At 30.2% G+C, this 15,293-nt stretch overlaps 4 protein-coding genes across 4 annotated transcripts; 3 read left to right on the top strand and 1 right to left on the bottom strand.

Annotated features, from left to right (window-relative positions):
* Positions 1-1,604: 1,604 nt before the first annotated feature.
* OCT59_007565 (uncharacterized protein) lies at positions 1,605-2,790 on the top strand (the record flags this gene model as incomplete). Its single annotated transcript, XM_066149542.1, has 4 exons — positions 1,605-1,918; positions 1,992-2,284; positions 2,372-2,417; positions 2,511-2,790. The coding sequence occupies 4 exons, from the start codon at positions 1,605-1,607 to the stop codon at positions 2,788-2,790; spliced, it is 933 nt and encodes a 310-aa protein (XP_065998769.1).
* Positions 2,791-2,893: 103 nt separating this feature from the next.
* OCT59_007564 (uncharacterized protein) lies at positions 2,894-4,325 on the top strand (the record flags this gene model as incomplete). Its single annotated transcript, XM_066149536.1, has 3 exons — positions 2,894-3,011; positions 3,103-3,740; positions 3,811-4,325. 2 exons carry the CDS (start codon positions 2,894-2,896, stop codon positions 3,435-3,437), a joined length of 453 nt encoding a protein of 150 aa, XP_065998768.1. The 3' UTR covers positions 3,438-3,740; positions 3,811-4,325.
* Positions 4,326-4,645: 320 nt separating this feature from the next.
* OCT59_007563 (uncharacterized protein) lies at positions 4,646-5,917 on the bottom strand (the record flags this gene model as incomplete). The annotated part of the gene is made up of 2 exons (XM_025316389.2): positions 4,646-5,766; positions 5,830-5,917. The coding sequence occupies 2 exons, from the start codon at positions 5,915-5,917 to the stop codon at positions 4,646-4,648; spliced, it is 1,209 nt and encodes a 402-aa protein (XP_025180620.2).
* Positions 5,918-11,118: 5,201 nt separating this feature from the next.
* On the top strand, positions 11,119-15,101 carry OCT59_007562 (uncharacterized protein; the record flags this gene model as incomplete). The annotated part of the gene is made up of 8 exons (XM_025325560.1): positions 11,119-11,443; positions 11,538-11,875; positions 11,950-12,076; positions 12,147-13,931; positions 14,003-14,464; positions 14,535-14,704; positions 14,789-14,862; positions 14,933-15,101. The coding sequence occupies 8 exons, from the start codon at positions 11,119-11,121 to the stop codon at positions 15,099-15,101; spliced, it is 3,450 nt and encodes a 1,149-aa protein (XP_025180621.1).
* Between the last annotated feature and the right edge of the window lie 192 nt (positions 15,102-15,293).

The raw sequence follows: 15,293 nt of genomic DNA, 5'->3' as shown, positions 1-15,293 counted from the left end.
ACATAATTACATCTATCTCAGAAGGCAATGAATATTCATGGGTTCGTTTATTACTGGGACAGGAACCAAAAAAAAAAGGTAATATGTAATTCATTTTAATATAAAATATATATACTGTATAGTAGATTATAACTTAAATATTATGTTTGCATTACAGGTACAACGACGGAAATGGGAATTATCTATTAATTTCATCTTATGAAGGCAAATTAATGAATGTATTTTGCTTGGATAATTTTTAAAATCACAAAATAAGCATTTCATTAACTCAATATTAAATTATTGAGCATGAAGATGATTTATATCATTGAAAGTGACGAGGAGAAAGATATATACGAAGCAGATTTGATTTATTTACATGGAATCTTGGTCAAAGTCTTTATTATTTTTGAGAATTTTGTATGTAGTTCTAATTGCATTTAAAGCTAAATAGTTGTTAAAAGAATCATAACAAACTAAAAGGATATTTATGATTAAAATATATTCGCCCAAGTTCAAATCGTTGGAAAAAATGAATATTGATATTATATACTTGAAAAAAATAGAAGAACGATGTCAAAAAAGTGGCAAGACTTAATAATAATAATACAATGTATTGGGAATAATAATTAAACTTTATAATTGAAATACAAAACATTGAAATCTTTTATATTAAAATTGAAACCATAATTGCAAATTATTTGTTATAAATCGATTAAAATTCTCTTTTATTATATGATTTTTATCGAAATTGCGATTTGTCCGAAGTCACGTCTCCAAATCACGGGATCGAAAGTGAGTTGGCTGAGTTTGTGCAACCGAATAATTTCGAAAGAAATAAATGCGCTAACAAACGCTATCTAACAAACTAAGAGGAATGTGAAAATGCTTGCTTAAATGTTTTGTTGCAACACAGGACCTACCGTATATGTTAATATTGACGACAAAACCATATGCTATGAAGGGCTGAGGACTTTGCAATTCCGAGATCGTCAGGCGTAAAGCCACTTTGAGTCTTGCGAGGAAGATCGCTAAACTAAAAGGAATCAAGGTTCCGCCTTCGTGCACTTTCAAAGGTTTCTTGGATATGATAGCGATAGTCATCTTCCTTATCTTCAGTGTTCGGTCTTTTTATTTCTCCGTGGACTACAGTAACGAGATATAACTGATAGAAGTTCAGCCAACATTCCCGCGTAAAATTAAGGTATGATATGAACATATTATTTTTATAGACATTCATTATGGGCCGCTATTAACTGTCTTACCGTTCCTAATGATTTAATTGGGAAAATCACGTACAGGAAATGATTAAGCATTACTTATAAGCCTAAATGGAGGGCACAATGTTCAAAGCCGACCTTTGAACCCAAAAGATAAGCTTTTCGAATGTTTTCCCAAGGACATATCTGAAAAAGACATTCACGTTATAGTCTATCTAGATATTCAAATACCCGATAGTTAGGAATATTTTAGTCTTTTTATGTACTGTGGCTGTGTCTTCCAGCAACGATTTATTTTTTTTTACATGTATCATGGGCTACGCCCCGACCCTTGTATTAAAAAGTTTGATTGCCTTAGCCAAGTAACATTGAACATTTTTTGCTGTACATGAAACATTATTAACCATGCCAGTTTGTGAAAGTGGAACAGCAAGTCCATCCAAGCTTGAGGAAATAATTATCGAGCTTATGCTGTTCACAATGCCGAGATTTTCGATCTTAAAAACGAGAACCAGAAGCTCAGTAAGGAACTTAGGAGTAGAAAAAGTCAGTATTGCGAAAGTGGAACAGGATTCTTCGGTGGTGGATGTATTCCAGTATCCCGAGGATTCACTCCCATCACGTGATATAAAACCTGTTAACATTGTTAACGAGTTTTCCGAAAACTCGAAGTTGACACACAAGATAGAAGAAACGGACATAGTAACCTATTTCACAAAGTTTGTTGTAAGAACTTTTATCACATGGGGAGATCCGGAATCTATAAAGTTTTCCAGTATTCACATCTATAAGTCTCAAGAAGCTCGCCAATCTATTCTACCAAGCAAATAATGCAAAGAAGAGTACGATCAAATCAAAGCGAACAGAAATTTCATCTTGGTGTTGTTACTCTGAAAGATTCGAAGACAAGGTCATGGAGCTTAGGTCTGATAAAAAACTTACGGATCAGACCACATATAATGAAATGAAACCATTTCTTACAGGTGTTTCAGATGGGTATCTACATTACATGACCTGTAAGGCAAGAAAAATTAATAAACTATTTGGCTACGAATATGACCCCGTTTCACTGGAAAAAAACAATGGTATAGGGTGGCATATGATTCATCGAGTTACATGTAGTGCTGATACTATTTCAAGACTCATTAATCACCAAATCAAATACATAATAGATCAAGTCAATTCGAAAACCGTTAACATGTTAACGATCAGAGTCATGTATCCGAAGAGGATGCACCAGCAGAAGAAAGAACGGATGAAGTGGTGTGTGCTGAGGAAGAGTACTTGACGTCTTTGGGAGTTCTCGATGAGGACGTCGATATTAAGATATTCTGGGGAGGAGGAAAGTCAGACGGAGCCATCCAATTCAGACTCAGACTCTGATTACGATGAATCTATGGAGCAGATCCACGACGAACTCACATCCCCTTCGCTTTCCCCTTTCCCTTTCATTTTCACTTTTCCCTTTCCCCTTCGTCCATTTGTTACGAAATTTCTGGAGCAATGCCCAAAGTGGTTTGGTCAAACCAACTGTCATTGTGCGATATATGCAGCTTTGACTATCACGCCTCCAGATTCTACATATCCATAGGGCTTTGATTTTATACGGAGAGAAGAATAAATGGAATGTTCGATGGCGGACCATAATTCGAAGTTCTGCATGACTTCGCTCACTCGTTAACAATCCCATTTTTATGGGAAGATCCATTTCCAATTCCTATTCAACATTATCATGCTCGGCTCGAAGGAATATCCAGACACATAGCGATTATTCTTCTTTCGAGTACTTTAATAAACCGCAACCGCAAAGAAGTAGCGTGGTTAGAAGCGATTAAGGCCATAGGGCTTTGACTTTATACGGAGAGACGAATAAATGGAATATATGGCGGACCATAATTCGAAGTTCTGCATAACTTCGTTCACTCGTTAACAATTCCATTTTTATGGGAAGATCCATTTTCATGGGAAGATCCATTTTCAATTCCTACTCAACATTATCATGCTCGGCTCGAAGGAATATCCAGATACATAGCGATTATTCTTCTTTCGAGTACTTTAATAAACCGCAACCGCATAGAAGTAGCGAGGTTAAAAGCGATTAAGGCCATTAACGACGTTGAGGATATTAAGATATTCGATGACGACTTCTTTTCCGACGAACTTATTGACTCGAATCACCCGATCAACGCTAGAACAGAAAGGGTCCCAGAGGGACCAAGAATCTCGGTACAGGTATAACATGTACAAAAACCTGATTCAGATTTCTGAAGCATAGGTCAACGAGCAATCTTGCAGGGAAGTCGAATTAGGATTTAGAGTAGGAGCATAGGTAGCTTTATTTAGCATTCCTTCCTCAAATTAACAGAAGAAAAACTCGAACGTTATGGCATGGAAGGAGGGCCTGCAACAGTTCTTGTAGAATTCATTGAAGGCCTCTACGAAACTATTCCTCGCTTAAGACTCTCGACGACTTGAAAGAAATATTACGTAGAAATAAGGTCAATGGGGAGGATATAACGAGCATCAAGCAGTTTACTCCTGGTAGATAATTAATTAATTTTCGAAACTGACTAGATAGCTATATTAACTTTATTTTTCTCTGCATTCTTAGTGATGATGATAAGGCATTCGAACACTGTATGGAGGGCATTGTCTTAAAACTTTCGAACGTGGAGACCATGACCGATGCTAACGAGGCAACGCGCTGTGAATTTATTTCAGCTATATTACATGCGTCAATTGCTATCGCCAAAAAAGAAACGCGGATCAAGCGTTTAATGAGGATTACTTTGACTATCTTTATGGCATTGTGACTACGGGGACGGAGTGGCATTTTATAATATATACTCCGGATGGTATTTACTGTACAAGTGGGAGTGAGTACCAGATTAATCTTTCGAAATCCGCCATCAAGGATAACCCTGAATTACTCCGAAGCAATGTGAGAAGGATTATTGGTATAATTGTTGGGCTGTTAAAAGATCGTGTTAGTATAGATAGCTCCCCAGCTAGCAAGAGGGCTAGAATAAAAAAAATTATCAAAAAATAATGTATCCTGGGCTACGTCCCGAACATTTGTATTTATTTTTTGCATGTATCAATAAAAAATTTTTCTTGGCATTTTTCCGTGACGGCGAATATTAATAAATTTCTTGATTTTCTTGACAAAAAGTGCGTGAATTTTTTTCGTGGTCACATGATTTTTATTTTTCTTTTTTATTAATTTATTTTTAATATCTATGTTGTTATTTAGTACAATAAAATCGCAAAGCAAATCTTACAAATACAGGAACTCACTATATACAATATATACAATAATGTTCAGCAACAAGACAACGAAAGGTAAAAGATCACGTGATAATGAATAGGAGAATATGGACTTCGATTCAAAAAACCCTGAAGTTCACACCAATCAGAAAGGTTATAGTGAAACGCCCATATCACTTTTACTTTTCCTCTGCCAACCTTTTTTTCTTTGCCAACCTTTTTTCCCTATTTTTCTCCCTAATTTCCTCCACCAACTTTTCCTTTGCCAACTTTTCCTTTACCCTCTCTTCCTCTACGCTACGTACAAGTTCCACTCTAGTTACCAGCTTACCATCATTCATAATGACACACACCTTTTCTGGGTGGTAGAGGTAGTTCGCAATACCCTCCATTTTATTAATTCCCCAGATATCCATTTCTCTCGTCATTTCGCACCATGCAAATAAAATACCGCGATCATCTAAAAAAGAAACAACCATTCCAGAATGATCTACATACAGCGGGTGGATATTGGTGATACCATACTTTTCATTGAAGTGTTCCTTATTTTCTTGATCAATTAGCCATCCATCTGTATGTTCATAGAAATCATGAAACTTGCGGTCATTCTTTAATGTAGCAACCAATTCTGGATAGCTCTGCAATTGTTGCATGGTTCCTTTATTTCTCTGCTGAGTACTGATATTGTTCGAGTCTTTATTTGGAGATCTGGTCTCCACTAGCATAAAGAAGTCCAGGCATTCATCTCCGCGCAGTTCCCGAACTCCCAAGTCTCTCGTTTCGGGATAACATTTCCGTGCTGATCCCGGGGAAGAAGGTGTTGGTCGTTCTCTCTCCGGAGTGCACATAAATTTTGCCTGTCTCTCGGACTGCAAGCTGTAACTGACGCACCAAATGCAAAATTGATGATCCTTTCCTGGTTTGATTTCCAGGAAACGTTGATTGCTACTGGTCGACTGTCGCGTCTGCGTTCCATTACAGTCATCCATTGGCAAATTTGCTCTTGGTGCTGATAAAGAAATTTCACCTGTTTCTGACAATATTTTTTGCGATTTTTCTTTGTCTTTTTCTTTTGAGTTTTCTTTGATAGGCATAGATTGATCGTGTACAAATAACAGACAGCATTCGATGGAGTTGCTATAGTTATTGTGGTTCCGTTCACCCCCAATGTCATTGGCCTCGGACGTCCATTGGGATTGTTGAAAATACGGGGGTTTGTCTTGTACGGAAGAAGAATGTTGTTGTATACTCTCTGTCCCTTTTTGCTCCTTCCCGCCATTCTTTCGATGCACTCCCAGATCTAGGGTGAAAATTACTTAAGAATTTTTTTTTTTCCTGTTTCTCATAAACAGCTAAAAATTACCTCGTTTAGCGTCCATTCCGTTCTTAGTGGAGGAGTCCATTGGTTTGACATGAAGATTTAGGTTATCGTTATCCATTTTTGCCTCCATTTTTACGTTATTAATAAAAATTTAAAATTTAAAAATTTATATAATGAGTAATATGATTTATGAGTAAGAAAAAATAATAAATAAATTAATGAGTAAGAAAAAGTAGACTGAGGAGTGATTTATGTAATTACGTTCAAATTGATTTGTGCTACACTGTATCCCGTGAGTGGTCATACGATCGAGTGGGGTATCTTACCACACTACCCTGTCACAATATAAATAGTACTTTAAACGTGGTAGTACATGTGACATATAATGCAATGACAAATAGAGATCAGGCTAGTAAAAATAAACGTCCCATAATAAAAAACGTAAACATATCAGCACGTGACCATGTGACAAAATCATCACAGGGTAGTGTGGTAAGATTCCTCCGATCGAGTACGAATTTGACTAGCTTTTTTAATTAATAAAGTGATCTGAAAGAAGTGTTGAAGTCCGGGATGCGATATACATAAATCTCACAGGATGAATATTAAAATTTTACCACTGAATTTTATTGGATAAAAATTTATGTTACATACGATTTGTAATACGTTTATTTATTTGCAAAACCAATGATCTGTACTACTATACAATAAAAAAAATTAAGAACGAAATTACTACCAAACTAAGATTAATCCGCTAAAAATTGAGAACATTGAAAATTATTCAAAACAAAAAGACCAAGAACAAAATTATACCAAAGATCAAGAATGAAAATTATCTCTAAAGATCAAAAATGCAAGTTACAGTAGAAATCTACCAAAAATCAAGAATAAAATTACCACCAAACCAAAGATCAAAACTAAAGTTATAACAAAGATCAAGAATGAAAATTACCACAACATCAAGGATCAAAATGAAAGCAACACCAAAGATCAGGAACAAAAATTACACCAAAGGTTAAGAATAAAAATTCCCACTAAATCAAAAGCATAAGAACAAAAGTTTTCGATAAAGAATATAAAGAATGAAAGTCCCAAAGATTAAGAATAAAACCCAAAATCAAGAATGAAAATTTCCAAAAAGAATAATGGTTAATTTTATTTAAAGAAGCAAAAAAGCAATGAAAAATGAAATAAAAATTTTATTGAAATCCACGAAATGTACCTTTACATCCACCTGAAAAATTGTTTTACTTGACTTGTAACTGTGTTTCTGGAATTCTACAAAAAAATGAAGTGTTAGTAATGCTTACTAACGTTCCCAATTTAAAAAAAGTTTCCCTTCCCTACCTTCCAAGGTGTTTTCATGTTTTCTTTAGTTCTGAAGTGCCCTGTTCCTATAATAAAAAAGTAAGTGAAACGTTAGTAATGTTTCCAATTTAAAAGAAAAACAGGAAATAATAATTAAACCTTTTAAAATTAATTTCTTTGGTACCGTAGTAGCCTCTTTTCCATGTTGCAAGTGGCCTTGTTTTTAAAACCTTTTGTATGGTTATGGAAAATATATTAGAGTTAGTTAAAGAAAGAGAAAAATAAACCTAACGTAAGGCTTACTTTTACACTCGCCTGGATAGTTGTTTTGAAGGTTCTTGCTAAAAGAAATAGATCCCAGAATGTCAGTAGTTCCAGACCGTGGTCCTAACTTTAAATAGTTCATATTTCCAAATCGCGGTTCAAACTGTCTAACACTCTAACTTTTAATTTTAATAGGACCATAAAGTCCTATATACTAAAGACCGAGCAGAAAATACTCCATATACACCGATGCTCCCCTCCCTTCGGGGGCCCCCCCAAGGCATCGGTGAATATTTCAGTTATTCATTGATACCCATGGAATAACAAGTATATATCATGTGAGATATAATACTCAACTAATAGATAATGTACGATCAACTACAGTGCTTATGTACATAATATATAAGTACGAAAAAACAAAAAAAAATTTGTTTACAGTATCGTACAGCTTAAAATTGGATCACGTGATTTAAATATTTTTTCTAACTTAAAAAATTTATTATATTAAATATTCTGTTAAACTAAAAGCAAAAGTAACACATTTATACTTTCATACTTTATAGTGGTATTAAAAATCATGAGTTTATTTTATGTTTTATTAAAGAGACTAATAAATTCGAAATAAAAAATTTTATTTTAACGTGACTAGCAGTAAACAACACAAAGAAGGTAATCTAATAATTAAAAATAAAAAAGAATTACAATGGTGAAGATGCACTGATAAATAAAGGAACTAACAATAAAATAAAATGAAAAAATAATGAAAAAATAATGAAAGAAACGAAAGGAGATAAAGTGAAATAAGAAGAAACAAAAGAAAGAAAGGGAACAAATGGGGATAAATAAAGGAAAGGTAAAGGGATAGAAAAGAGACAAAGGAATAGAAAAGGAATGAAAAAAGGATAAAGAGAATAAATGGGAGTAAAAAAAAAATAAAGGAGATAAAGAAAGAAGGGACGAAAATAAAGAGAGTGAAGATTAAGGACAAAATCCATAAAAATAAGGAAAGATCAATGAAAGATCGAGCACGATCCCATAAAGATTAATGACAAAACCATAAAGTTTAAAGAAAAAAAAGGTAAAATTAAATGAAAATGGCAAAACCCACAAAGAATAGAATGAATAAAAGTTAGTAAGAAACGAAATATAAGAAACAAAAATAAAAAACAAAAAAGAAAAAAGTACTTTTAACTGCAACTTAAAAATCTAAGAGAATAAAAGTTGACGACTTATAAAAAAGGAAGAAAGGAAATTAGAGACGAAATATAAGAAACAAAACAAAAGAAAGAAAGAAAGAAAATTAGAAACAAAGCAAAACAAAAACAGAAAAAATTAAAGATCTAAAAGAAAGAAATAAAATGGTAGGATTAGTAATAATACGAAGGTAAAACAAAATTAAAGAAAAAAATATCACTTCACTTACCTATCTCCTTGTTTGGAAGAGCACATTACCCGAAGAAAAAAAATAAAGGTTAATAAAAAACGAAAGTTACACAAAAGATCAAAAAAATTAATTTTTTTTTAAAACTAACCTTTAGTTTACTTTTCTGAAATGTGGACGAAAGAGTCGAAAGACCTAAAGAAAAAAAGAATATTGCTAAAGAAGCAGACTCGTTTGAAAAAAAGATAATAGATAAACAAATAAATGCAGGAGTCACGTGGTAAAAAAAGTACGAACAGTCGAATACAACTAATCGTACAACTACAATTTGTACAGTACAGTTTATATGTATACTCGAAATTCTGGTTATTAATTTATGCATTTATTAATAATATGTACATTGCTCTTAGTTCTCTCAGACTCGTTGATATTATTTTACTCCGAAATAATTCTAGTAATAATTATATAAAATAAATCAGGATATGAATTTCTTGGCCAATAGAACTCTTTATATAAAAACTTAGTGGTATTATGTGGTATTATACACTATATATATATCTGAATTATAGCTAAATGTTTTATCGAAGTAAATATTTTAAGTGAACAAAAGAAATGATACAAGGGAAATCTATATACTAAATTGTCATTAAGTTACAGATAAAATGAAGAAGTTAACCAATTTTACGTACCTTGCCCCTCGCTAAATTTACTAATATTGGCCTACAATACTTATTACACAACATATTTCTATTGTGTGTTTAATATATTTTTGATTTGATCGCCGAATAAATACAATAAATCTTTTATAATTCAGCTAACCACAACAAAGTTTCTATGGATAAAGTGCAGTGCATGCATTATGAAGTCATTATTTATTGAGATTGCATTTTTCAGTAGTACTTCTTTTTTTCATCGTCAAACACTAATTGCGACGAAGCTAATTCGTTACTAGATATACAGTATAACAATTAAGGCTTGTAAACGTCACATAATTTATTAAAATTTCTGGAACTTAAGCATAAATGATTTGATAAATTGATCATAATTAAGTCCTCAATTTTTTACTTAAATGATAATTTTATACGTATAAATAATATGCTAATAGATTGTCATCATCCCTCGTCTGCAAAAAATAATTTTCAACTGCAAACGATCTGCAGAAAATGGGAATCTGGCGTGGCGCCAAATAAAAGTAAAAAATTATGTGAAAAAATTATTGTAAAAAACAAACTATTTGAAACTTTGGGATAAATATTATGTGGTGTTAATTGTTGAATGGGTTTACATAAAGAGCATTATTTAAGAAATGAAAATCGGATATCAGAAAAAAATTACTAATGATCGACATAAATTTGCACCGAAATCATATATGCAGTTGACTCACGGATCACGAATTAAAATATATCATCTCGCGATAAAAGAATCTCCATAAATAATAATTAAAAAAAAAAGAAAGTGAAATTCTCAGTGATAATGCACGGAAAAAAATGGTTTTATTTAGGTAATATGAAATAAAAAACAAAAAAAAAGCATCGCAGCAAAGTTTCTATACTCTTATTAATTTATTACAACATGAAACATATGCGACTTACTATTTTGTGAATTGTGATACGACGACGCATTATTACGCCAAAAAGCCACCTACGATTTATTGAATTATTCTTTTTAAATCAATCATTACTCGATAAACTTTTCACAATAATGAATTATTATCATCGTTATTTTAGTATAAATACAATAAACCCAAATAATTCTGATCGTAATACATAATTTTATGCATGTTAAAAAAAATTATCACAATAATGAATTATTATCATCGTTATTTTAGTACAAATACAATAAACCCAAGTTCGTAGCACATAATTTTTATGCATGTTAAAAAAATCATCATAATAAGGATCAATTTCACAATGCGGGCCAATTTCTCTCCAAAAATAGATCATTACCCGATAAATTTTTTACAATAAATTGATTTTTCTAATTTCTGTGCACAAAAAAAATTGGACTTAACTATAAAAATCATTTTAAACGAAAATACTTTTATTTGTAACCATATCACGCATGACATCTTGCATTTAATGAACTGTATATGCATGCAATGCTGATTAAATATCATACACTATAATACTTACTTAGATATGCTTTACCAACGCCAAAACGTCATCTGCATTTATTAAATTTATCTTTTTAATTCGATAAATTTTTTACAATAAGAAAGTAGTTGTTTACGTATCACATTTTACACATACATATTTATATATATCAAATTTATATAAATATAACGTAAATTCAATCGTAAGCAGTATTCTTTTTTTTTTTAATTAAAAACTTTAATCGTTAAGAATTCTTTTTAAAAATAAATTTAGCCCGATTATCAAATGAATCAAATCATAGAAATCGATGATGATAAAATCGGTAAACCACATAACGGCAAACCTATTACGAAGATAGAAATATCACCAAATGAAAAATGCCTTGTTACTTACAGTGAAGAAGATAACTCAATTTTCTGTTGGAACGTTAATAATGTAAACGAGGGTTCAGATGGGAACGTTAATAATGTAAACGAGGGTCAACTTTACCCAATAAATACTTCCATCGAAATACCAGATAACATTACTATAAACCAAATATGTGTTTCAGATGATATGAAACTTGTGTATATTTACGAATTTACTGAAAAAAGTCAAATTAATAAAATAAGTAAGTACTACAGTCATCTTTATACGATTTAATGATTTTATATTTGGTATTATATTTATTATTTATCTATTTTTATTTAATTACATTTTATTAGAAATATATGATATGAAAAATAATCAAAAAATTGAGTTAGATTATGACCTTGATGAATATGAATATTGCACCTTTAGCTTAGAAGGTGAATTTATTTTATATAATAGAGACAGTGTACATAAAAAATTGCAAAAAGTTATTATTATTTATTCCACGAAAACTAGAAATAATAAATGGAGATGTAAAAGAATGTATAGATTACCAATAGAATTTGAATTGATTACGTCAAAAGATGATAACTTTTATTTATTTGCAAATAATTCGATTTATGAATGGAATATTCTAACCAAAAATAGTATAAAAATATTCGGCAGCGATGAGATGGAATATAAAGATATGGTAATAAAATATATTAAATTAATTTCTCAAACTTATTTGAATACTAATTATTATTGTTCTATTTTATATTTAAGTCGGAAATTAGAAAAGATTTCAAAATTTTCAGTAATGAAAAGTTTATTTGTACCAGAATCAAGAGTAAAATTATTATTTATTCAATTGAATTAGAAATTCCTATTGCTTCTTTGGATATAAATAATGGTATGATTATTTAATATTTTTATTGTTATACTATTAAATTTATGATATTAAAATAATTGTCTTTGTTTAGACATTCAAATATGTAATTATATGAATTATATGAAATATACTGGTTTAAATTTACCTTTATTACTTCTATTATTAAGTACTAATACTAGTAAAATTTGGAACTACGTCATGGAATATTGTTGGAAAGAACGTTTAGACCAGAATGAACAAGATAACATTCAAACTAAAACCAAATCATTTCGAATTCTAGATGGATATGTGTGGAAAGCTGAAGTTGAAGAAAAAATATCAAATATAAATTTGATGGACGAATTCCATGATAAAATTATTAAAAACAAAAAGGTAGATGATAAAATCGGTAAAGATTTGAATGAAGCATATGAAACGTATGAACACTTAAATATTCATTTATTTAGTCTATATACGAGTAATATACTTAAATTATCTCGAGTCATCGAGTCAAACTTTGAATATCAAAATAAATTAGAATCCTTAGAATCCTTGGAATATAATTCAATTAGATGGGAAATTAGTACTTGTAATGAAAGATCAATTATACTGCAAGTTTATAGCTTAAATAAGGATAATAAGGATAATGATGATTTAATTAGCTCACGAACTGAAAATTTTAATGCTCCTAAGGATATCTTCTTACTTGGAATTGAGTTACTTAATGATAATAATATCATTTTAATAACAACAATAGGCCTTTTTATTTATCATTTAAATGAAAGAAACAAATCAATTTCTTTAAACTATTTTTATTATACAGAGTTAGACAAAGATTCATTTAGGAAAAATTTAAAAATATTTTTGACAAAAAAAACTTTACCTTTACCAAATTATGATAGTTTTAAATTAAGTGAAGAATGGGTACAAAACGTAAAAAATAATAGGGAGAGTCTCTTGAAATATGGTGTTGGATTATTAGAATTTGCAATTAAAGAACAAAAGATAGAATTAGTTGATGATATCTATAAAAAATGTATAAGTTACTTTAAAAAAGATCTAAGGAACAATAGAATGTTTTTAAGTATTATTACTTCTACAATGCCATATTTTAATGAATATTTTCCTGATTATATTACAAAATATTCTTTAGAAACAGCAATGATCATAGACAATCCTATTTACAATATAGAATATCGGCAACACAAATCACAACTTCATTCTTTTCAATATCCTCAAATAGCTGATTTAACTAAATCTATTTTATGGTTAAGGTACAATACGTGGATGGGCAAATTAGCTGAAAATCATGGAAAATATTTCACCATTGCTAAACTTTTAATTAAACTTTTAATAATTTTACCCATTTTTCCAATTTATTTTTTTACATTTTATATATTATCAAAATTCCATTTTATTAATGATGCTTATGAAAATGGTACATATTCTATTTATTATGACCTTGTTAGCTTTTTTGATAAGAAATTATCAAAAAATAGAACAACACCGATAATTACTTTTATGATTCCTTATATTAAGTTTATGAATTATCCACGAGATTATGGTTGGTTTCGGGAATTAATTTTACCTCAACATAGTCCTTTTGTTGACTCAATAAGGAGTGATATCTTTAAAACATTGGATGGTGAAGCATTAATTAATTTTAAATGGAATACTTATGGAAAATATTATCATTCAATAATTTGGATTGGATATGCAGCATTACTCGTATGTTTTGATACGGCTGCTGGAATTCCAGATCGATATATTGGTGCAGATATTCGAAATAAACTTTTAATTGCTTCGTCTATACTTGGATTCCTTCACCTTATTTTTGAATTTCGTCAATTTATTTATGATCCTGCAAAGTGGATAAGAAGTTATGGAAACATTATTGGTATACAATTTTTAATCATTTTAGAATATTTTAATAACAAAAAAGTGCTAATATATTATTTATTATTATAGATACATGTATATACTTTCTTCCTACTTTCACTTCAATTTTATGGCTTCGAACAAGTGATTATCATCAGATAATTCCATATTCAACTTTTTCGTGCCTGCTATTAAATTTAAAGTTAATATCATTTTTTAGAATATTTGAGATTTATGATGAATATTACACAATCGTCATTAGAATTGCTAAACGGGCCATATTTTTCTTTGCATGCTTTATAATGGTTATTTTGGCAAGTTTCGCATTTGCATTTTATATTTTATTATCACCGAAAGAGGATTATTCTTTAGATACACGTACATTTAATGATGACCCTAATAATCCTTGGAACTTGACAGCTACTTATCAAGTATTTGTAAATGAAACCAGCACTAGTCCTAATCTATTTATTTTACAACAACCTGATGAGAACACAAATATGTTTACAAACTATGCTAACTCACTTTTTGCAACGTGTCTATTACTCACAGGTATGCTTAATTTTAATTAAAAGCATTATTTAATTATTTAGTTAACTTTTTTTAAACTTTTTATCTATAGGTGATACAAGCTCGTTATCCAATTGGCCTTATGAAGAAAATCCAACACTCATGATATTAATGATTTTGTTCGCATTTGCAATGGCTATATATATTCTGAATGTATTTATTACCCTATTTGGTGAGGCTATGCAAGATAATGAAGAATCATATTTGATAATGAAGGCAGAGGTAATATCAGTTTTTAAATATTATTAGATGTTATATTTTATAGTGTAGATGTAACGAAATTTACGATTTCTTGTTTTTTTGTAGTATTTGGTTAAAATTGAGTTATTTTACTTATTACCATTTCAGAGACGTTGGAAATCATGGTTTCCTGAAGTAATGTATGTATATAAATAATCCATTCATTTGATAATTTTTTTTATTAATAGTTTATACGAATTTATATTTTAGACATTATCATGCCGGTATAAAAAAGACTCGAAAAGAAATTAAAAAAATGATTGAACATAAAGAATGGAAAACCAAGGAATTCCCAAATCTGAAACGAAGGTTAACGGAAGAACTCGAAATTGAAGATGATACGCTAAAAGGAATATATATAGATAAAGCTACAACATAATATACTATAATAGTATAATATTACGACACACAATTTCATATTTTTATTGTAAGATAGTTAAATTTTATTCAAAAAATAAAATATATTTATTTAATATATATGCAATATTAAGAAACTAATAAAATTTTGGTGCATAGTTATAAATTAATGATATTACATAAAAGATTATTGTATTTTGTATATTCCTTTTTT

The sequence above is a fragment of the Rhizophagus irregularis genome, chromosome 15 (assembly GCF_026210795.1).
Source record: "Rhizophagus irregularis chromosome 15, complete sequence".
Lineage (NCBI taxonomy): Eukaryota > Fungi > Glomeromycota > Glomeromycetes > Glomerales > Glomeraceae > Rhizophagus > Rhizophagus irregularis.
Note: the sequence above shows the minus strand (reverse complement) of the source record. Positions and strands in the feature narration are given on the sequence as shown.